Source organism: Cupressus sempervirens, chromosome 10 (genome assembly GCF_028749045.1).
Source record: "Cupressus sempervirens isolate cs-2001-9-10 chromosome 10, ASM2874904v1, whole genome shotgun sequence".
Lineage (NCBI taxonomy): Eukaryota > Viridiplantae > Streptophyta > Pinopsida > Cupressales > Cupressaceae > Cupressus > Cupressus sempervirens.
In genome coordinates, this window is record NC_143127.1 from 168,787,373 (window position 1) to 168,811,089 (window position 23,717).

Consider the following 23,717-nt stretch of genomic DNA (forward strand, 5'->3'; position numbering starts at 1 on the left):
GGGTTACAAATTTCATAATGTAATGGTGATACTGTAGCTTCTTGTGGCAATATTGAGTTGTAAGGGATTACAGATTGTAATCACTAGATAATAATAATACTGGACTTGTTGTTGGTAGACGTAGCCCAGGGATTGGCTAAACCACATTAAATCTTGGTGTCTTGTGTTCTCTTATGTGCGCTCTATTATTTTCTGATATTGGTTATATTTGCATGTAACTGTTATTTTTGTCTGAGTTTAATCCTAACAATAACCATCACCCTTTGGTCTTCTTCAGCCATAGTCCTATCTTCTTCAACTTTCTTCTTTTGTTCTATAGCTTCACATAGTCTTATTGATTGGATTTCATGTTCTCTTTCAGTCCTCTTATTTCTTCATTCATAAGTTTGTTCTTGTCAAGTAGATCAAAAGATGCTTTGTCATTTGGATTGATTGGTTCAAATAGTTCTTCAATCTCCACTTCTTCATATGAAAACTATTTTATCTAAATGGAAATTTCCTTTCTCTTTTTAAGGAAATCTTTTAGATCTTGTCTTGCCTTCTCAAGTTTCTATAGTATGAGTTGGATGTCAATCACTTGATTATCAATAGCCTATCTAGTTTGAAAGCCTCCATCTCCAAGATCTAATCTCCAAGTTATTAAGCTTCCTTCAAAGAACCAATGCTCTGATACCAATTGTTGACTGATGGAGGTATAAATAGGATAAATAAGATATTGAGAGAGGGGGAGGGGTGTGAATCAGAATCTTAAACACTTAAACTTTTCATCAATTCACTCACATCTGCCAATAAACTTGTGCACGTAAAACCTATAATGTAAATATTTTGTAACATATAAATCTGGTCAATTAAAAGTATTAAAAAATGCATAACACATATTTGTTACCTAGAAACCCTCCAAGGTGAAGGTAAAATTGGGGTGGGGATGACACCCATAAATCTACACTACTGCAGTAATAAAGTTAACTAGTTAAGGTTACAATGTTTGATCATAAGATATGATCTACCCTGTGAGGAGTCTACCCTGTCAAAGGCTTAAGAGACTACTAGGTCTCACCTTGTTAGAGGATTTAACACTTACAATGAATTAAGGACTCTATAAGGAGTTTTACAAAGATCAATTATGACCACTCTGTTAAGAGATTTACCTTGATTCAAGCCTATTAAAATTGATTCAGTACCCGACTCTTGATTTTCTCTACAAGCTAATTTCGAGTCTTCTCTTGTTAACTGATCCTCTCCTCTAATATGATGTTACTGTAGACACATAAATTTGAATATATAATTAAGCAATCCTATTTAGTCATCTTCTAGGACATTATTGATTAAATATCTAATATTTAATTAATTAATCATCATTACCTAGTTAATTAATTAATTTAATTAACTATAGTCCGAATTGATAAAATCAAATGACAACCTAAAGTCAAATTATCAATTAAAACCTTATTCTTCTATTAAATTAAATAATTGCACTATACTTATTTAATTTAATCCCAAACCCCTTTTATTAAATAAATCATTAAATAAATCATTTCCCAACCCCTAACCATTCCTAAACCCTATAATTATCCAAATCCAAACCATTCACCCATGCTAACCTCACTTAGCCAACTAATTAACCTATTTCATTAAAGCTAAGTCACTTACATCCTAATCCTCTCATAAGCTAAACCTAATCCCACTCCTAAACATGTGCACAACTTTAAACAAGGGTTAAGACTTCCTAAGCAAACCAAAGTCAAAATCCCATCCCATCCTTCTTATGTACCTATCCAAAGGACTTTAAGGCTCTTACATGCCTTGATGGCTCTTTAAGGCCTCTTACATCCCTTTTCTACAGTCCTTCTCCCTCATAACTCCCTTTGAGTCTTCATTTTGGCCCTCTTAACCCATCCAATCCCCTTGTGACACTTGTCACAAGGCTATGGATTTAAAGAAGCACAATCCATGTACTTCCCCTTCCTTGCATCCTAGCCCTCCTCCATCCTTTTTCTATCCTTGCATCTTGTCCCTCCATCTCACTACCCCTTGGCCTATAAACTAGACCCTCTCCCTCTCATAATCAATCCACTTCCCATGCAAACTTATAATGCTATTTTGAGAGCTCACAAACTATCAAAATACCATCTATAATGGAAAAATCTCTCCATGCTCCCCTTGTTAAACCCTTCACTTGCCTTCATAATTGACCATAATCCATCACTTGAACCTTGAGATCACTCTAAGCACACACCCACCATCTTTTGGACACATTGAAGTATAAAGGTCACACCTAGGGGAGCTTACCATACTTGGTTTGCATTCATCTTCTGTGTCTCCTTCGTCCTCTCATAAAGTTTGTTGTATTTCTTTAGTTATGAATGTTAGATTCATTTTAATGTTCTTTACATACTAGGATTTCACTACATACAGTTACTTATCTTTTCCTTTTAGGTCAAGGTTGACCTCGACCCTGACCTAGGTCAAGGGTGACTTCAAACTTGACCTGGGGCAGGGTCAACCTCGTCATTGATCCCAGGTCCAATTTTCAATTTTTGGGTGTCTTGAGATATCGGGCTTCAAAAAGTTTCATTTTTCCACTTTCGGGTTGGTTGTTTCGGGTTTCAGAATGGTACACTCTTGAATTACATTTAATCTAGGCCCATTTCTAAGGGTTAGGGTTAATTGGGATTTAATGCTTCCATGTCAGCCTTCTCTAGAAGTTTGTGCCCTAGATCTCTATGTAAGGAAGCCTTCTTCCCTCATTTTGACATCTACTTTCTATGAGCTATGATCTATAATTTATGCACCTACTATGAAGTGAAGATCCACTATCTATGAGAAAAGTTATTATCTACTTGTCTTAAGAGCATCCACTTTCATGATCGAGCATTCAAACATTCAAGGTCTAATTAAAGGAGGTCCATTGTTAGCCATTGAAGGATTCAATCTCAATGGGGCCCTCTTGTTGAAGATTTCTCCATCCACATTCATCCAAACCTTTTTCTATGTAAAGATCCATTCAATATTGGTGTTGAAGATCTAATGCCATTGATTTGGGACATCCTACATACATTTCTACATTCATTTGGAGTATCCATACTTGTGGACTCAAGGATCCAAATCCTCCGCAACAATTACAACATAAGCAAGGTGAATTGTGATGTCCCCATCTTTTTAGCAACTTAGTGGAGTTCTTAGCCTTTACATTCTCTAAAGGCTAAGTGAAGAAATAAGGAGAAATTGATTAAATTAATTTCTTATAAAGTCATTAAAAAAAAATTCAAATTAAAAGGTGACTTCATATTTAATTAATTTAATTTTCTAGAAGCACAATTAATTATTGTATTGCAAGGGAGAAGCTTCTAGAGAGTGGATTTTTTAGAAATACAATTAATTATTGTATTGAAAAGGGAAAAGCTTCTAGAGAATGCAATTAAAAAAATATTTTATTTCCTTCTAGAAGGGTGAAGGAAAAGAATAAATAGAGTTGAGAGCTTCATTGTTAATCATCCAATTATTGTGAATTGCATTTGAGGAAGAAGAAACTAAGGTTTTTGATTTCAGTCAGCCATTGGAGAATGTCAACTCTTTAGTGTTGCAACCATTTGAGGTAGTGAAATATCCATTGAATTTGGTATTCAGAAGAGCTTCAATTCAAGAGTTCTGTTTGTGCTTAAATTGGAGAATACAATTATTATTGACTACTATAGTACACAAGAACAATGCCGTGCTACAATACTTATGCTTGATTCATCTCCATCTGTGGGCATCACTATTATCAAGTTCCTCTTGCAACTATTAGTAGTTAGCATTGTAATTTTTAGGCATATGATTTTGTTGTGATAATTTAGAATCAGATTTTGGCATTAATATAGTCATTATTGTAAGCCCATTTGTCTTGGAAAACTCATAGCAACATTGTGCATGAGAATGAATTCAATAAAGGATATACATGTTGCATACCATTTGTTTGACGAAATGTCCATCTAATAGCAGATATGATCAGCATAATAGTTGTATGTCAATTGTTTGCCAAAATGTTAGTTAGCTATAGGTATGCATTCCATATCTAGTTTCCATGTATATGCATTGAAAGTACCAAAAGAATTGCACTTTCATATTAGTTCATTGTAAGAGGCATTGTAATATTATTTGCAAATTTCTTAGCATTAAAAGGCAGCATACAAGTGTTTGACAAAATTTCTTGAGCTAAAATTAGTCTGTTTGGGCAAGGGATATTACATTGGTATCAGAGCTAAATCCTGCCATCCTGAGGGTTTAGCAATCACAAGCCACCTAGGGTTGGCTCTCACAGATTTTTTAGTATCAGGTAAGCTTTGTTTGATAGGGAACAAGATTTTATCAGGCAGCCAGACACCATGGGTGACAGGCATGAGCATAGTCCACCAAGAGACAATAGTAATGATGATCAAGAAACAAGGGAATTTTTCAGAGCAATGGTTACAGGATGAGAGTGAATGGCTTAGGCTTTGCGAGCACTCACCACCATGGTTGAGCGCATGAACCCACAAGACAGATGGAATCAGGAACAAGGGAATAATAGGAGTGCAATGGGATCACCTAAAACTCATATAACTCTTTGTAGAACAACATACATGCCTACACGTCCTACTTTTGTCAGAGAGGAACCAATACAAGAACCAAAAGAGGAAGTTGAGTATGAGACATTTGTCGATATCCTTATGGTTGCAAATGATGAATGAGAATTATTGGCACCATAGGTTCGGGAGAGGATGACCTTTGAACTCTTTGTAAATCAAAGGAGAGAACATTATAGGTCACTCATACAGGATAGGAGGCCTAGGGGTCAAAATAGTGAGTTGAAGAGGGCTACAGACAAGCTTACTATGCCTACATTTGATGAGAGTGGTAAAATGACAGCTCAAGCTTGGATTCATAAACTTGACACATTCTTGGCACTAAGGCTAATAATAGAAATTGAAGCTATCAAATACACCACTTTGCATTTGGAGGGAGTAGCACATGATTGGTGGTACCATGGTATGGTAACACTTTAGCATAATCAGGTGATAGAGTACCAGGACTTCATGGATAGGTTGGTTGAAAGATTTGACAAGAAAGATCCAAAGATTTACTTCTAGGAATTAGCATAGTTGAAACAAATAGGCAACTCGGAGTATTTCATTGGTGAATTTTAACAGTTGATAGTCATGGCACCAAACATGTCAGGGCATAGATTAATAGTTCTTTTCATTGAGGGCCTATCCGAACCATTGAGAGGTTGGATAAAGGCACTTGAACCCATTTCTTTATAGGAAGCTATGAAAAAGACAAGAAGCATGGAACATGCAGTCCCAACAAACAAATTTCAGTCCAAAGGAGCATCTTCTAGTAAGGATAACAAACCATTTTATAAAAAAATAGAGAGGACTGATTTTAAAAATGATTCTAAAGATAAAACTCTAGTACCTTTTGATAGGGAAACATTAAATGATTTGAGGAAGAAAAGATTACGTTTCTACTGTAAGGGACCCTATGATGCAAACCATGATTTTCCTCTTAGACTAGTTGAGGAACCAGAATCAAATAATTCAGACCAATAGTCTGATATAGAGGAAATAGATGGTGAAAAAAAGGAAGACAAGGCTGAAAACTTTTCTAAAATAGAGTCCACGGATGAGGAAGGAGATGGGAAACCTAGGGAAGCTCGTCTCACTAGTATTAAGTAGGAAAGATCATTTTGAATGAGAGGAGTACTTGTTAGACAAGTTATAACTTTGGTTTACACCAGCGGCAATCATACTTTCATTGATGCTAGGTTGGTGGAGAAGCGTGGCATACAAATAAAGGAGTTTGGGGGAATTAAAGTGAGGGTAGCTGATGCCTATGTCCTCAATTGTGATCGTAAGATCACTGGACTCCCTGTGGAAGTTAATAATTATGCCTTTAAAGCAGATTTCTATGTTGTGCCTATGGGAGATACAAATATAGTCCTTGGGATGAGTTGGTTGCATGATATTGGTGAGTTCACTCTTAATCTCAAGGAGATGGAAATGAGGTTTAAAGTGAATGAGAAGACACAGATTCTTAAGGCAATCAGAGACAGTGATTTCAGAATAGTCTCTTTTTGGAGGATGGCTAGATTGATTCGACATGATTAGGTAGAGTGGGTAGCAGAGTGCATGTTAATGACATCACATGAGGGACAACATAAGACTGAAGATCCTCTTGATATTCAGGAGCTTAGAGTTAAACACTCTAAGGTGTTCAGTGACATTCCACCAGGTAGATCACCAGATAGGGGTATTGAGCACATCATTGAGTTAGAGGAGAGGTCTAAGCCCATCATGATTACACCTTACAGGCATCCGAAGAGGTTGAAGGATGAAATTGAAAAAACTATAATGGTTTTACTTGTTATGGGCCACATTAGACCAAGTAAGTCTCCTTTCGCTTCTTTAGTGGTTTTGGTGAAGAAGAAGGATGGGACATTAAGGATGTGCATTGATTAGAGGGTGCTTAATAGGAAGACAATTAAAAATAGGTACGCCATTCCCAGGATTCCTGAATTGATAGATGAGCTTCATGGAGCTTGCTTCTTCTCAAAGATAGATTTGAGATCAGGTTACCACCGGATCAAAGTTAGAGAGCAAGACATGGAGAAGACAACCTTCAGATGTCATTATGGCCATTTTAAGTTTGTAGTTATGCCATTTGGGCTAACTAATACACCTACTACTTTTCAGACAACAATAAATAGGGTTTTCCATCCTTAGTTGAGAAAATTTGTACTTGTCTTCTTTGATGATATCTTGGTGTACAATAGATCTTGGGAGGAGCACTTGGTTCACCTTGACATGGTGTTGGATATATTGGGCAGAGAGTCCTTGTATGCAAAGGAGTCAAAATGTGATTTGGGTATGATAGAGTTGTTGTATTTGGGTCACATCATCAATGCAAAAGGCGTATGCATGGATCCTAAAAAGATTCATACCATTGTGGAATGGCCTTCACTAGTAAACCTTACACAGTTGAGGGGCTTTCTGGGATTATGTAGTTTCTACATTAGGTTTGTGGATGGATGTTCTAGGCATGCAACACCTTTGACAGATTTGATGAGAAAGGGATCTTTCTTGTGGACTTTTGAGGCACAAGAGTGTTTTGAGAAATTTAAGGAGTTGATGACTTCTTGTCCAGTGTTAGCGTTACCAAAATTTTAGAAAACCTTTTGAGCTACATTGTGATGCTTTTGGAGAGGGTATTGGAGTGGTGCTTATGCAGGAGAGCACCCTACTGCTTATGAGAGTAGGAAATTAAGAGGGCCAGAATGAAGCTTCAACATATATGATAAGGAGATGTTAGCCATTATGCATGCTTTGGCTAAATTCAAGCAATACTTGGTAGGTAGCAAGTTTTGTATCAAAACTGACCATAATAGCCTAAAACATTTTTTAAGGCGGCGTACTATAAGGTAGTATTTGGTGAAATGGAAGGACCTGCCAGTAGAGGATGCGACATGGAAGAATGAGGAGATTTTGTAGCATCCAGACTTAAAGTTGCTTGAGGACAAACAATTTCAGAGAGGGCGGACTCTAATGTCCCCATCTTTTAGCAACTCAATAGAGTTCTTAGCCTTTACATTCTCCAAAGGCTAAGTGAAGAAATATAGAGAGATTGATTAAATTAATTTCTTATAAAGTCATTAAAAATAAATAAATTAAAAGGTGGCTTTTTATTTAATTAATTTAATTTTCTAGAAGCATAATTAATTATTGTATTGCAAGGGAGAAGCTTCTAGAGAGTGCATTTTCTAGAATTACAATTAATTATTGTATTGGAATGGGGGAAGCTTCTAGAGAATGCAATCAAAAAATATTTTATTTCCTTCTAGAAGGGTGAAGGAAAAGAATAAATAGAGGTGAGAGCTTCATTGATAATCATCCGATTATTGTGAATTGTATTTGATATAAACTTGGGAGAAGAAACTAAGGTTTCTGATTTCAGTCACCCATTGGAGAATGTCAACTCTTTGGTGTTGCAACCATTTGAGGTGGTGAAATATCCACTAAATTTGGTATTCAGAAAAGCTTCAATTGAGGAGTTCTGTTTGTGCTTAAATTGGAGAATACAATTATTGTTGGCTACTACAATATGCAAGAATGATGTTGTGCTACAATACTTATGCTTGATTCATCTCCATCCTTGGGCATCACTATTATCAGGTTCCTCTTGCAATTATTAGCAGTTAGCATTGTAATTTTTAGGCATATGATTTTGCTGTGATAATTTGGAATGATATTTTTAGCATTATTGTAGTCATTATTGTAAGGCCATTTGTCTTGGCAAACTCATAGCAACATTGTACATGAGAATGAATTCAATAAAGGATATACATGTTGCTTACCATTTGTTTGACGAAATGTCCATCTAATAGCATATATGATCAGCATAATAGTTGTATGTCAATTGTTTGTCAAAATGTCAGTTGGCTGTAGGTATGCATTCCATATCTAGTTTCCATGTATATGCATTAAAAGTACCAAAAGAATTGCACTTGCATATTAGTTCATTGTAAGAGGCATTGTAACATCATTTGCAAATTTCTTAGCATTAGAAGGAAGCATACAAGTTTTTGACAAAATTCCTTGAGCTAAAATCAATCAGTTTGGGCAAGATATATTACATGAATAGTTCCATTTACTTTGTTTATTCATATTGTAATTTCAATTATATTTCAAGGTTGATTCCAAACTAGGGGGTCAAACCGCCCATCCAAACAACATAACCATTTTTCTTGCAGATACAGGTGCTGAACAATGAATTAAAGTGCAAATTTGGATACCCTTTTTGCCGGACTTGCGGGATTTGCAAATAAAAATTTCGTCAGAGCAGTGCAAGTCAAGGTTGTAAGATTGTGCTCCTCTATCTGGGTCAAGGTCAACTTACATTCAAAAGGACAAAAGTTTTTCAGGTTTTCTCCGTCTCGACATTTCCAGTTTGGAACAGGTTGTAGAATTCTTGAAATTGTACATAGCCATCATAAATCAACATTTTCCAAATTTATCCCACTTTAAGGTTAGTATTTATCTTCTATTCATTTCAGATTTCAAGTACTTACTTTTCCATAGCCAAGATTATAGGATCACTTCCTTTCTCCTTATTCTCCATTGCTTGATCCATTTGTGAATACTTAGTCACCATACACTTACTCAACTCCTATAGAGCTTGGTACATACTTGCTTATGTACATGACTCAACCTATGTAGAGTAGCTTGGTCATAGTGATGACCATCTGATTCTGCCTTGTAAATGACTAAGTGATTGACACTAATAAACAACAATGGTTAGTGACACTGACAGGTTAATCTAAAGGAACTACTTGACTATCTATGTACCATGCGATGATTGAAATAGTTCTAAACTAAATAGTAGGGGGATTATGATGAGAAAGAGTCAAGATACTGCTTATAAAAAAGAGTAGGGTTGGGATGGTGGGTATGCAATTGTATAAAATGATCATAGAAAATAAATTTGTAGGACCACTCTTGGGGACTAATCATTGTGATCACACTTATAATTGATCCCTATATTTTAGTATTCCATAAATTTGGTATAAAATTTAAATAGAAAATGCCAAAAAATGGAAAAAATGCCTAGGAAAAAATACTAGGTCCAAAATGGCAATAAAGCTTGTAATTGATTCTTATATCTTCGGTAGTCCATACACTAGGTACAAAAAATTGTCAAAAATGAAAAAAAAAAACTGCCTAAAATTACTAGGTCCCACTACTTGGCCCATAATCATTGTGATCAAGTTGGTCATTAAGCCCTATATTTGGGGTGGCCATACATAAGGTAGAAAAAAATAGATTTTTTTTTAAAAAAAAAGGGAGAAAAAAGACCAAAGGTATAGAATGATGTTAGCATCATAAAATTGCTAAAACGGGGGTATTTTATTTTAGTATAGGGAATATTAAAAATTCCCTATACTTTTTAAAAGTATAGGGAATTTAAATACCATTGAAATGACATTTTTTATAAAATTAATAGGAATTACAATCAGGACATTCCAAACTAATGATTTTGCATGCATTTACGAGCCATTGTGGGGATCCTAAAAGGCCAAGGGGTGGTTGCAATCTATATATATATATATATATATCAACAATAAGCATGATACTTTACCACCTCCTTTATTTGCTCCTTTGTTTCACTTTGTACCTTTTATTTGTAAACTAGTCCTTAAACCTAACCTACACATTCAACTTAAAATTTAACATATTCAAAGCTTTATTCAAACCAAGCCACCAACTCAACCAAAACTCAAAATACAACTCTCATATCGTAGTCCCTGTTAATCTAAAATACTCCCAAATCCACTTTTCATGAACTCAGACTTCAATCTCATCCTAAAAATTCTAAATTGAAACCAAACTTCTTCTAATCCTTCAACAATTATATTATTGATAAGTATGAGATATTTTTCCATAGCAAGTCAACGAGTCTATAAGTTTGAGGCAAAAACTACATAGTTGAATCTTGATAACAATATCACTATTTGTCTTTCTATGGAAAAATATCTCCTTACCAATTGATGAGCTCAAGGGGTTTCATAATGAATGATTTATAAGGCACAAAACTTGGTGAAGGTTTTGAAAATGGGGTTGCAAGCAAAGTGGGTTTAACCATGGAGGGAATTACATAGTTAAGCATACTCAAGCTGGAGTTGTACTGGGATAGGTGAACTCCTGTGAAGTCTTGATGCGTCACCTAGATCCAATGAGTTCTAAGTGTTTCATTCATTCTCATGAGAGAGGGGTTCATGTGAACCACTTGAGCCACTACTCATGAAACAAGGGTCAATGAGTTTGACTAAAAAACTCCACAGTTGAATGTGCAATATCAAAATTCTATTCTTAGTTGCACAAGTTTTACTAATGAGGAGACCAAGCCAAAATGAGTTTGGGAATCAAACAAAAAACTAAAATCCATATGCTCTTTGCAATCTTTATTTTGGGTCCCCTTATTGTCTACGAGGCTAACACTATCTAGAGATGCTTCATTAATGAATTATTCTTACCCACTTCCTTTACAGGATTTTGACAAAATGACTTCCTTAAAGAAGAAGTGTATATGGAGTGCATTGGATTTTTACACTTCTCTATAATTCTTCTTGTTCTATTTTTGTCATTATACCTTCACATAATCTTATATGCAATAATTTGAAGGTACATATCTATCTTATATTACACACAACAATAAGGGAGGGAGAGAGGATTCACGCTTTCCTACATTTCTCAACACATCCGATCTTTGATTAATTTTTTCAAATGTTTGTGGATTTTGATTAGTATATTAAGGAAGTTTGCATTCAACCTGTTACGTGAATGACCCTAATGGTGCCTTCACAACCACTTTATCCTAGATAACCATTCGTTATTATAAGTGACAATATCACATGGCACATTACTATAACCATATAGGACACTAGTGTGACAAAAGAAAAGATTGTGACATTTCAAAGATTGACACAAAAGTAAGATATGATCATGCATGAAATACCTCGCCAACTTGGTAAAAGCTTCAAAAAAGTACAAAAGCTAAAGTTAGAGCTTGTTAGCCACCTATTGATAGAATCAACAAGACTTACCCATCTGCTTTCTAGTCTCGTAATTTTCTAACCAACATCACCTAGCTTATTTAGAATTAGAAATTGAATGATATTTTCTCAAATGTTTGTGGGATTTGATCAATATATTAAAGATGTTTCTAGGAGAGGCCCTAATAGTGCCTACAAAACCACTTCGTCTGAGATACCCAATCTTTATTATTAATTTCAATATAAGACACGACTATAACCATATAAGACATTAATGTGAAAGAAAAAAGATTGTAGCAATTCAAAGATTGACTCAAGTCATGCATGAAATAGTCCACTCAACAATAGCTTCTCAAAGGAAGAAAGCTAAAATTAGAACTACTTAACCTTGTTAGCCTCCTATTGACAAAAACAAGAAGACTTACCTTCCTGTCTAGTACCTCATCATTTTCAACAACCAACCTCACCAAACATAATTAAAAATGAAATGTACTTAATAGTGCCTACATAACCACTTTATCCAAGACACCCAATCTTTATTATAAGTTCCAATATCACATAGTACATGACTATAATCATATACGAAAGTAATGTGACAAAAGAAAAAAGATTTTAACAATTCAAAGACTGACTCGAACATAATTAAAAATGAAATGTACTTAATAGTGCCTACATAACCACTTTATGCAAGACACCCAATCTCTTTATTACAAGTTCCAGTATCACATAGTACATGACTATAATCATATATACGAAATTAATGTGACAAAAGAAAAAAGATTTTAGCAATTCAAAGATTGACTCAAATCATGCATGAAATAGTCTACTTGACAATAGCTTCACAAAGGACGAGAGCTAAAATTAGAGCTACTTACCCTTATTAGCTTCATATTGATAGAAACAACAAGACTTACCTTTCTCTCTAGCACCTTATCATTTTCTACAACCACCCTCACCAAACACAATTAAAATTGAAATGCACTTTATTATTATTCTATTGTATTTCACTTCAGATTTTAACCGAGAAGCTTTATTTCAACCCTTTTGACACAGCTAAATTAGCTAGTTAAGATTCTAATTAAGCCAAAAACAACAATTAGGATTTGATAAAAAAATTCAAACTGAAATTGCTGTGAAGTGGTATATGCATTGGATCCCAGAAACCCACAAAATCCGTCAAATTCTCAATTCAAATATATATTTTTCCTTTTGATGAAAAAATTTCATCCAAAAACTCATTCGACATTCCAAACATTTTACTCTACACAAATTTACAGCCGACATCCAGGGATAAGCCGGTGGTCACGTGGAGAAGGGTTTCTTCTGCAACTCAAATCTGCTCAAATTATCGACATCCAAGCTTTTCATGGCCGGAATGCACAGCCCTCCTTCTCCTTCTCTTCCTTCTCCTCCTCCATCATTTCCCTCCACATTTGCAACGCCGTTCAAAACAATCCACTCAGAATTCGCCACAGCCGTCTCCTCCGCAAACATATCCCCAAATTTACCATCATAAGACCCTGAAATATAGCGTTTAATCTGCCCTAAAGAAGGGTAAACCGTTTCCTCCTCCTCTTCCGCCATTGCAGGTGCTTCCTCCACCTTCTTAACACTCCGCCTGCACACCAAATTCTTCAGCTTCGACATCAAGCTGCGATCTTTCCTTCCCTTTTCTCCGCGCTTTGACGATTTGCTCCATTTCTGTTTCAGCTTAATTTGCCCTATGCAGCTTATTTCCGGCGACGAGGGCTCCTGGGTTTCGAACCCGGAGTCTCTGTGCGGAATTATGGAGGCCGCATTTGCTCGCTTTGGGGATCGGAGGCGCGAGGAATAATCCACCGGTCTACTCAAATCTCTGCCCGGACTGAATGGACTCGACATTGCCAGGGCCACCGAGGTTCGAATCCCCTGCAGGGATCCCGATCGTTTCTGATCTGTACGGCTCCCCATTTTTCTTCTTTCTGCCCGGGAAATGATAATAATGGAGGATTATCTCTCATTTCTGTTCAAAGAATCCATTGTTGTTACAATTATTGATTCCAACCATTCTGCTGGTGAAATGTCTGTCCCCAGGACGGTGGGTTTACTTATATGGATCAAAATCTTACAAGCAAAGCCACATTCAAAGATTATAATTTTCTCGATTGACGTGCCTTCAAGCTCAAAATAACCAGATTTTTTCCCAAGTGGCTCGAATGAAATTCTGTACTGGACGGTGTCCCTGAGCTCCGAGGAGTATGGAATGCATCTGGGTCTTCCAGTGCCTGGTTATTGGAAGGAAGGTAAGTGTAAGTCTTTTTGTTGACCGTCACAGCAATGTACTAATTTAGCGTTTTGTGGAACGGTTTTTTAAAATGAATTATTTGAGGTGACAGTTGGAGGAATTTAATGATTTAAATCAACTTATTACTTAATTATAATTGGCTGAATTGACTAAATTGGAATAGGATTTTATTGATTTGAAGTAGGTTGAAATATGATGTGTACCTATATTTATTAGTAATTAATTATTAGGGTTTTGCATGGGGCAGGTGTACTCTTGCAATCGCCCAGTTTTCGGGTCCTTAATGTGTAATAAAAGTTTGGTATGGCTGGTCATTGTTCGACTGTTGTGTTTGGAATTATGTTGTTATTTGATTTCATAAATTATTATTATTATTTGATTGTTGTGTTTAGGTTTATGTTGTGTTATTTAATATTATAAATTATTATTATGATTTTTTTAAAGGTGTAATAATTTTTTAATCATTAATGTTTTAGATTACATTATATGATTCATCATTAAGATGTAAGAGAGACAAGGAAATGGTAGATTGCACACTAAGCAAGTCATAAAAAGAGGGCACAAGATGGGGAAAAACTACATGTCAACTAAGGTTGATAAGTTCTGAAAGATCAAACACAAAAAAAAAAGACCTAAAAAGATATACACTAACCAAGGCTAATAAGACTGGTTTATGTTGTGTTATTTAATATTATAAATTATTATTATGATTTTTTTAAAGGTGTAATAATTTTTTAATCATTAATGTTTTCGATTACATTATATGATTCATCATTAAGATGTAAGAGAGACAAGGAAATGGTAGATTGCACACTAAGCAAGTCATAAAAAGAGGGCACAAGAGGGGGAAAAACTACATGTCAACTAAGGTTGATAAGCTTTGAAAGATCAAACACAAAAAAAAAGACCTAAAAAGATATACACTAACCAAGGGTAATAAGACCTCAAAAGATGAAACACTCAAAAAGACCCAAAATTAATAAATATATACAACAACACATACAAACAGAAGAAATGAATAATATTAAATAAATTAAAATAAATGATCTCTCTCTCTCTCTCTCTCTCTCTCTCTCTCACACACACACACACACACACACACACACACACAACAATAATAATAATCCAAACCAAGAGCAAAACCATGTCTACATCCCCCCCACATGCAAACAAGAGAAATCTAAGAAGAGCACAAAGACAACACAAAAGATGAGCAATCAAAGAAGAGAAATTGAAGAGCGAGAAAAAAGAAGAGGGAGAAATAAAAAAAAGAAGGGCCAAAATGAAAACACATGCACAATATGTGTGTGTGTGTGTGATATCCCTATTAAGATAGATTTTTAATAATAATTAAATAATACAATGTTATTAAATAAACAATGATAGTAAAGTTATATTAAAACTAATATTAAAATATAATTCTATGAAATAATAATAATTTAATCTATATTATTAACGAAATAATATTTACTATGATATTTTAAATAATTAAAAAATAATAAAATTTCAATGAGTAAATAAAGAAACTAAATTAAATACAAGAACCAATATTGTAGAAAGTATGTTTAACTTTCTAAATATAATTTAATAATAAATAATAATAAACATAAATAAGTAAATAAATAAATAATATAACATAAAATAATATAAATTAACTAAATCTAATGAAAAGTCAAGATATGCTTAACAAATAGACATGACTCTTTAAAATTAAGATATAAAAGGGAGGAGAGTTTATTTTAGAGGGGGGAAAAAAAGGAGAAGAGAGGAGTTCGGAAAGGAAAAATGGAAGAGGGAAGTAATATGAAGAAAATAAGGAAGTGACTTATTGAAAAGGTGTCAATGACATTGAAAAGATGTGAACCTTCGAAAGAGTCATAATTATGAATAGTTGTGACTCTTCAAAAATATTGTTATTATAAAGTAGTGAGATTTTTCCAAAGGATTTTATTATGAAGTGTTGTGACTTTTTGAAAGTATTATAACTATGAAGTGTTGTGGCTTTTCAAACGATTTGTATGATGAATGTGTGTGACTCTTGGAAAAGAAGAAGGTAAGAAAGGTATGTTTATGAATTATATTTTTTAATTATGTTTATGAATTTATTTATATTAATGAACCATACTTGTGGATAATATTGTGTTAGCTCATGGGTTTAACACCATGGATATTAATGTGAACTCGAAGCATGGAGCATGTGAGATATTAAGATCTCCATTGTCTGTCATGACCGAGAATCGATATCAAAGAATAGAGCATGGAGATGTTAAGATCTTCATTGTCCGCCATGGCCGATAATCAATGTGCCAAAATATTCTGATGTTGTCAAACATATGCATGTCGTTGGCCTTGGATAAAGGATGCCCATCCAAGAATAATCTTAAGGGGTGCACTCCCGGGATGATGGTGAGGTAGTTATGAGCTAAGAAGCATGATCTGGAGATGTCCTTAAGATTGGGGTTAATTTAGAGGGTAGAATAATATAATTAGTTTTATTATTATTGTGATTCTAACATTTATTTTGCAGGTATTACTTGTCCCTAACTAACCCTATTAGTGGGGACATTACTTTGTGTTTGTGTGTGTGTGTGTAAAACACAAACAAAACAACCAAAACAACCAAAACAACCCAGAGACAGATAGAGAGAGAGTCCACCCACAATAGAAGGAACCAAGGAAAGAGGGAGAGGGGAGACAAGGACAAGGAGAGCAAGGAACCACACTAGAACACCAACACCCAAAGAAGCCCACACACAGAAATAAGCAAAAAATAATGAGGGGGGACAACCCAAGACAAGTTAGGACGTGTTAAAAACTCGAGAGAAGACAACAGAGGTTGTCAGGCATTACTTGAGCTCCACTCATCGTCCATAGTAAGGTTGGAGGGAGTATTACTAATTTCAATCACCTCACTAATCTTCCTTTTGAAGGATGTTGGCAACTTCTCAACAAGCACAATATGACATCAACATGTTTTTTGTATGAATATAATTAATGAGGAAATAAATCCTTGAAAATCTTAAGTTGGTATTAGGATACTTTTGGTTTTGATCATTACATTAATGGATTTGAATTTGAATGAGCAAGCTACCACATATCCAACTAAGAGTAGCCATACTACTAGAACCAAACCTCAATGATTAAATTGTTCAATTTTAACGATTAATATATTTTGTACTGTCTTGGCTATATTTTTGTTAGTTTTGTACTCTAAAAGTACAATAAATTATTTGTTTTGTTGGACAATTATGTTGATCTATTTATAGTCAATGGTGGATTAGATGTAAAGTGTATGATAAAGATGAAAAATAAATGCTTCTTAAACATTAATTTTGAGTGTTTTAATTCATTGGTCTTTGAGATCATTAATATTTGTTGATATTATTAATTATTATGGTTTTATGCGGGACATGTGTACTTTTGCAATCACCTAGCTTTTGAACATTTAATATGCGATAAATTTTGGTATGGTTGTTTATTGTTTGATTGTTGTGTTATTTGATTTTATAAATTATTATTATTATTTTAAAAAATGTTGGCAAGTCTCAACACATGCAATATGATGTCAACATGCTATTCGTATGAATATAATTATGTACGAAATAAATCCTCCCAAATCTGAAGTTAGTACAATGATACTCTTAATTCTAATAATTAGGTTAATGAGATTTGAATTTGAGTGGGTTCACTACGAAGAACTCAAATAGAAGCATTTGGACTTGGATTGGAGGTGTGTTTGGAATTTATGTGGACTTGCTTCTCCAAAATGATTTATTACATGGAAATTGACAATTTGGTGAGGTCCAAATTGAAGGTAATTTGCTCATTTTTCTTGTATTTTGAGTTCTTTCAATTCATGGATGTCATGCATTTTCCATTCATCCTTTAAAAAAATAAATAAAATTTCTCACTCAAGAACGCCCTCCCCACACCCCCCCCCCCTCCCCTCTCCCTCTCTGAGAATTTGGAAACAAACAAAATTGCTTGATTGAAAGTGTTTGGACGTGGATTGGAGGTGTATTTGGACTTTATGTGAACTTGCTTCTCATAAATGATTTATTGCATGAAATTAACTTTGGTGTGCTCCATAATCGTGACTTAACCTGTGACCTTACACACAATTATTTGGTGTAACTTCATAACATACTTTGATCACCTCATAATCTGCCCTGCGAAGCTTCGCTTGCTTTCCATATGTCCTATTTGAACACATCTACCATGTGGATGCATCCTAGTTGCTGTTAAGGTCATCATTTCATCAACATCACAAGAAGTCATGCCTGATCAAAATTCACACTATTTTCTCTGAGTGGTCCCCATAATCTCCACATGCGTGATTCATTATTTCTCAAAAGGGAAAGCCTTTTGGAATCAATATTTCTCATGTTCATATACAAAAACAAGTAAAAGTTCCATGACTTCGCAAATATCGGATAAAAGGAAATCATCATCTTTTACATGACAAGCTTTTTGTGTGACCTGCTTATCAACAATGTCTTTGCTAACATATACATCCCAAAATAACACCTCCCATGAATACAACCATCATATAAAACAACAGTCGTAAAGAGGCATGGGATTAAACTTAAGCTTTACATTCCATGATTTGAACTTGGGCACTTTGGACTCAGATTTACCATGAAAAAGAATATCAGACAAAAATGGGGGCAACAATTGCCTTTGACTGGGGACTCAAGTGTAGAAGCACATGAGCAAGGCAATTAGATATCTTTGGTTTTGCAAATGAAAGGATGGTTAGACACAACGAAAATGCACAGACACAAAACAACCTAAAACTAAAGCAAATCATCAAGTAGGGAAAATATGTGAAAGAAACTAACAAACTAACTATAATACAAGGTAGGGGTTACCTGCTCATCAAATTTGGTAGAAATTCAAGTCTTGGCCATTGTAAGACAATGATAAGACTTCACCATCTGGATATGCCAACTTGAAGGAATTGTGTTCGTGGGCTTGATGGATCTTGAATGGGCCTTTTGACAGGATTTCAAAATTTGAGTGCATCCCTTTTGGTTCTCTCCTTTTGTTCCATAGTAAGACCATATCTCCTTCCAGGAACTTCTAAAGCCTCATCCTTTTGTTAAAGAGGTCCTTCACCCACATCTAATGCTATGTAATCCTAGCCACCATTTCTTACCTTTCTTCTTTCAATTGAGTTAGGTACATTATTATTTTCTCCAAGTTGTCTTCAAATGAGCTATATTCTATCACAGTATGAAGTTTACTTGCTGATAGTTCTAGAGAAAGTGGTAGGCTAGCCTTTGCACCATATACCACTCAAGTGGGGATATCCAAATAACTCTTTTTAAGACAATCCTATCTGCCCACAATGCTTCATGTACCTTTTTGTGCTAGTTCTTTTGATTATCAAAGACCAACTTCATAATATTTATCAAGTTTTTGTTGCTTGACTCGATTTTCCCATTGCCTTGCAGAAAATAATCAAATGAATTCCCCACCTATATTCTATGCTCATAGAAAAATTGAAGGTTTGCTAATGATAAATATAAAGCATTGTCCATGACTAACTTCTTGGGGACTCTAAACCGAACCAATATGTTCTCCTTTAAGAACTCAAAGACTACTAGTGACGTTATTTTTTCATGGGCTTGGCCTCGACACACTTAGTTAAGTAGTCAGTGGTGATTATAATGGGGATGTGTCCTGAGATGGAAGGAGGGTTAATTGGGCCTACAAAATTCAACCCCCACTACTTGAAATGACTCTCTATCACCATAGGCCTTAAGGGAAGAGCTACTAGCTGTGGTTTACTTGTGAACATTTTGCACTTCTCACACTGAGCCACCCACTTATAGACATCCTTAAACATTCCTGGCCAATAATAACATTGTCTCAAGATCTTGAATGCAGTGACAGAGGATGAAAAATGGCCACCACACGCTTCATCATGGAAAGTTCAAAGTAACTTCTCCTACTATTGTTTGTTTACGCATCTAAGGAAGATCCCATCGATGACCTTCTTGTAAAGCCTATCTTTCTAAATTACATACTTTGACGCTTTCATTCTAAGGTCTCTCTTCTTCTTTGGAGTGAGACCCTTGGGACAATCTCCATATGTGATGAAGTACACTATGTTAGAAAACTAGGGATCTTGGAGACTTACCATCAAAACCTTCAGTGTATCTTCGTTTCCTTATCCCACTTTGTTCTTTGCTATTTCTCTGCATAGTTGATTTCCATGAACTATCTTAGTAGCCTTGATATCTATATCATATTCTTGCACCTTTGCTACCCATGTTCTTGGAGTATTGCATCCCACATCTTGTTAAGTGAGGATGGTCTTCACTGCTACTTCAGGCACATACACCATGATGTATGAGTGCAAGATATAAAATTTAAAATTCTTCAGGGCCCTTACCATGGAATATGCGTGTTTCTCAACTTGTGAGTACTTCAGTTCATAATATTTGAGAGGGATGCTCATGAAGGCAGTGGGTGCCTATATCTCCTCTTTATTTTCTTGCATGACTATAGTTGACAATGTATGCTTTGAGGCCTAGTAGTAAACAAAAAACTACTTAGTATAGTCAAGATGAACCAGAATTGGAGCTCGTTCAATAGGACCTTTAATATCTTTGAAGGCTTGCTTACCAGATGGACTTCAATGGAGGTTTTAACTACCCTTCATCATATCCACTACGTGTTTGGTAATTTCTAAGAAGTCATAAATAATCCTTCACAAAAAGTTCACCTTCCCAAAGAAAGACTTGACCCCTATTTTTCTTGATGGGAATCTTAAATCTTGTATGGCTTTGATCCTTTCTAGATCAATCTGAATCCCTTCTTGAGAGATGATGCATTCAAACAAATTTCCTTCGGTTGCATAGAAGACTGACTTCTTTGGGTTTAGAGAAATCCCATGTTCCCGACACCTTTGCAATAAGTGATCCCTTCTTTTCTTGGAGAACACTGTCAAGTCATCGAGGTAAATGACTATGATCTTATCCTTCAAATTCTCGAAGATAGGCCCATAGCTCTTTAAAACATGGCTCCTGTGTTGATCAATCCAAATGAAATTATATTATATGCAAAAGTTCCCCATGGGGTGGTAAATATCATTTTATGTTGGTCACCCTTTTCCACTTCAATTTGATTATAGCTAGAGAAATCATCAAGCATTGACATCATTTTCAACCCAACCACAATTTGTAACAAGTGATCTATATTAGGCAATGCATAATTGTCTTTGAGCAAAGCCTGGTTTAGATTTTGGAAATCAACACATAGCCTTATCTCTTTGTTCTTCTTCCTCACTTGCATGATATTTGTGATCCAGGTGGAGTGGTGAATCAGATAGATGATCCTCATCTTGAACATCTTATCTTCCTCCCTAAAGATGGCGTCAACTACCATGAGATTGTGAATTTTCTATTTTTGATAGAAAGGAGTGCTTTCTAGCTTAAGGGGAATGTGATGTTTGAAGTGACCACCCATGAAGTTCTTTGAATCTTCATATCTCCAAGAGAATACATCTTGGTATGCTACCAACACCTTTTCTTCAGCTCTTTCTTCTCTGGTGTAACATTCCTTGATGTTGAAAAATCATGAGTCATGCTCATTTTCGATATTCAAACAATCATACTCCCCTATGGTCTTCTTCTGCTCACTCTCCTTCTTCTACATGTATGCATCATGTCTATCAAAGAGTTTCTCATGAGAAATCAAATGAGGAGGGATCTTGTTACCTTTGAGCTAAACCATCCCTTGTTCCAAATCTTTCTTATTATTTGGAGAGAAATTTTTGCATGCATCCTGGCTCCCTTTGAAGTATTTCCCTGCAAACATCTCCACATTCTCCAAGAATGTTTGTAATTTTTGATCATATTCAAAGAATTTCCAAGCATCAACATTGTCTGATACATTGGGTTGAAATAAGACCTCTACTTTGTATTCCTTATCCTTGAAATCTAGATGTGGAAGGAGCAATTGTTAGAATCTGATAAGATTAATAACCTAGAAAATTAGTGCAAAGAGTAAATATCTAAACTATGAATGCAAATGATACAAAATCAAAATAGCATCATAGAGTTAGTCTCCAAGAGAGTAATGCAAATGCTGGAAGCAAAATAGCATTAAGAGGATGCAAAAATAAGAGATACAAATACAAGCCAGGTAGCATGCTTATATAGGCTAGGAAGAGGGAGGAGGTGGCAACACCAACCAATGAGGAGCAACCATCTATCAGACTAAAGATAGCAAAGTATCTTCCCAAGATAGCTAATGGATGCTCACATGTAGGAAGGTGACACCTCACAACCATTCACCTAATAAGACATGCTTTATTAACCTAAGCGAGATTATTAAAAGTGTAGGAAAAAACTAGCAAAATAGGAAAAATAAAAAACACTAACACCCCCCCATAAGCGAAGCTTAGGTGGATGTAGAAATGGGTCCCGGCAAGTCAAGCCTGATGAGGTACCCATGTACATAAAATTCCCCCAAAAGAGAGAGAAAAGAGACTCCCCAAAGAAAATTAGGACTCCAAGTGAGAGGAAGAAGCCCCCCCAAAAGATGAAGCATCCCGCACCTCCAGCAAAGCTTGCAAATTTTGTCCGGTTGATCCACTTACATCGAACAAGTTTTCTTCCCTTAGAAAAAGGGACAAGATCCCAAGTGTGGTTCCTCATCAAGGAACTATACTCTTCCTGCATAGTTGTATCCCACTCAGAAATATTAGAAGCCTCATGAAAGGACTGTGGATTTGAGGCAGTAGCAATGAAGATATGTAGAGCATCCTGGAATTGTAAACAAGTCTTTTTGGTGTCTGATGGATCCCCAACCCAATCAGCTGCAAACTGCAAGGTCTGTCTAGCCCAAAGTGGACCAGAAGATGGAGAATCTAGAGGAGAATCATCAACCTATAAATGATGACTAGGAGAGGAAGGAGGTGAGTCCTCTGAATCACTCTCTACATCAAAAGTGGAGGTAGAAGACTGCTCAAGTGAATCTGACCCATCAGAAGATCTATCATGTATTCCAAGTGACTCCAATGTCAAAGTAGAAGGCAACCTTGTGACCATGCTCTGTTGGTTAAGCTAATGCAAGTAGTGGAAGTTAAGATGGCCAAACCGCTCATGCTATAATCTGCCCACATCATTAAAGTGAGTGAGTGAAATAGTCAAAGGAGGATTAGGAACAAAATGAGAAAACATATAGAGTCATGACTGATGATCTGCTCTCCCAACTACAACTGTAGAATCATTGTGCAACTCACATATCTCCACTGAATCAGGAGTGAACTCAACCCGCTTGCCTAAACCTGTGTGAGTGATCTGGTGTATCGATTGGAGATTAGTTGACAATGAGGGTACATAAGGAACATCATGGAATGTACCATCCCCCACATCAATAGACCCTCTTCCACACACCTCAACAAGAGTGTTATCACCCATCAAAATAGAAGGCATAGTATAGGGCTCCAAGGATGCAAGTTCTTCCTTAGATGAAGCCATTTGGTGTGAAGCACCCGAATCAAGAACCCAAGTGGATGGTGAGGAAGCAACTGCAAAAAGGGCCTTGCCCTTTCCTTTCCCCTTGCTATTTTCTTTTTCCTTGTTAGACCCTTCATTAGAACTTTGTTTGATAGACTCAGGAACACTGATATTATTCTTCTCAAGAATGTATGTCAAGTGATCAAGTTGTTTCTGCAAACATTTATGTTCATTATGACCAGGTCTTTTACAATAAGCACATTTGACCTTTTCTTTCTTAGGCTTATCGCCCTTGGAAGATGGTGTATCAATAGTTGCTTTTGAAGAAACTGGCATCTGATCCTTCTTCTCCTTGCTATTCTTTTGTTTCTTGTCTTTACTATTGTTGTTACTA

The 23,717-nt window shown here is 35.6% G+C and overlaps 1 protein-coding gene across 1 annotated transcript; it reads right to left on the bottom strand.

Annotated features, from left to right (window-relative positions):
* Window positions 1–12,727: 12,727 nt before the first annotated feature.
* On the bottom strand, window positions 12,728–13,705 carry LOC149533145 (uncharacterized). The gene has a single exon (XM_089804064.1). It carries the CDS (start codon window positions 13,514–13,516, stop codon window positions 12,869–12,871), a length of 648 nt encoding a protein of 215 aa, XP_089660190.1. The 5' UTR covers window positions 13,517–13,705; the 3' UTR covers window positions 12,728–12,868.
* Between the last annotated feature and the right edge of the window lie 10,012 nt (window positions 13,706–23,717).

Excerpts from the sequence above, each read along its gene's own strand:
- LOC149533145 (XM_089804064.1), bottom strand. The coding sequence starts at position 13,516 with ATGGGGAGCCGTACAGATCAGAAACGATCGGGATCCCTGCAGGGGATT.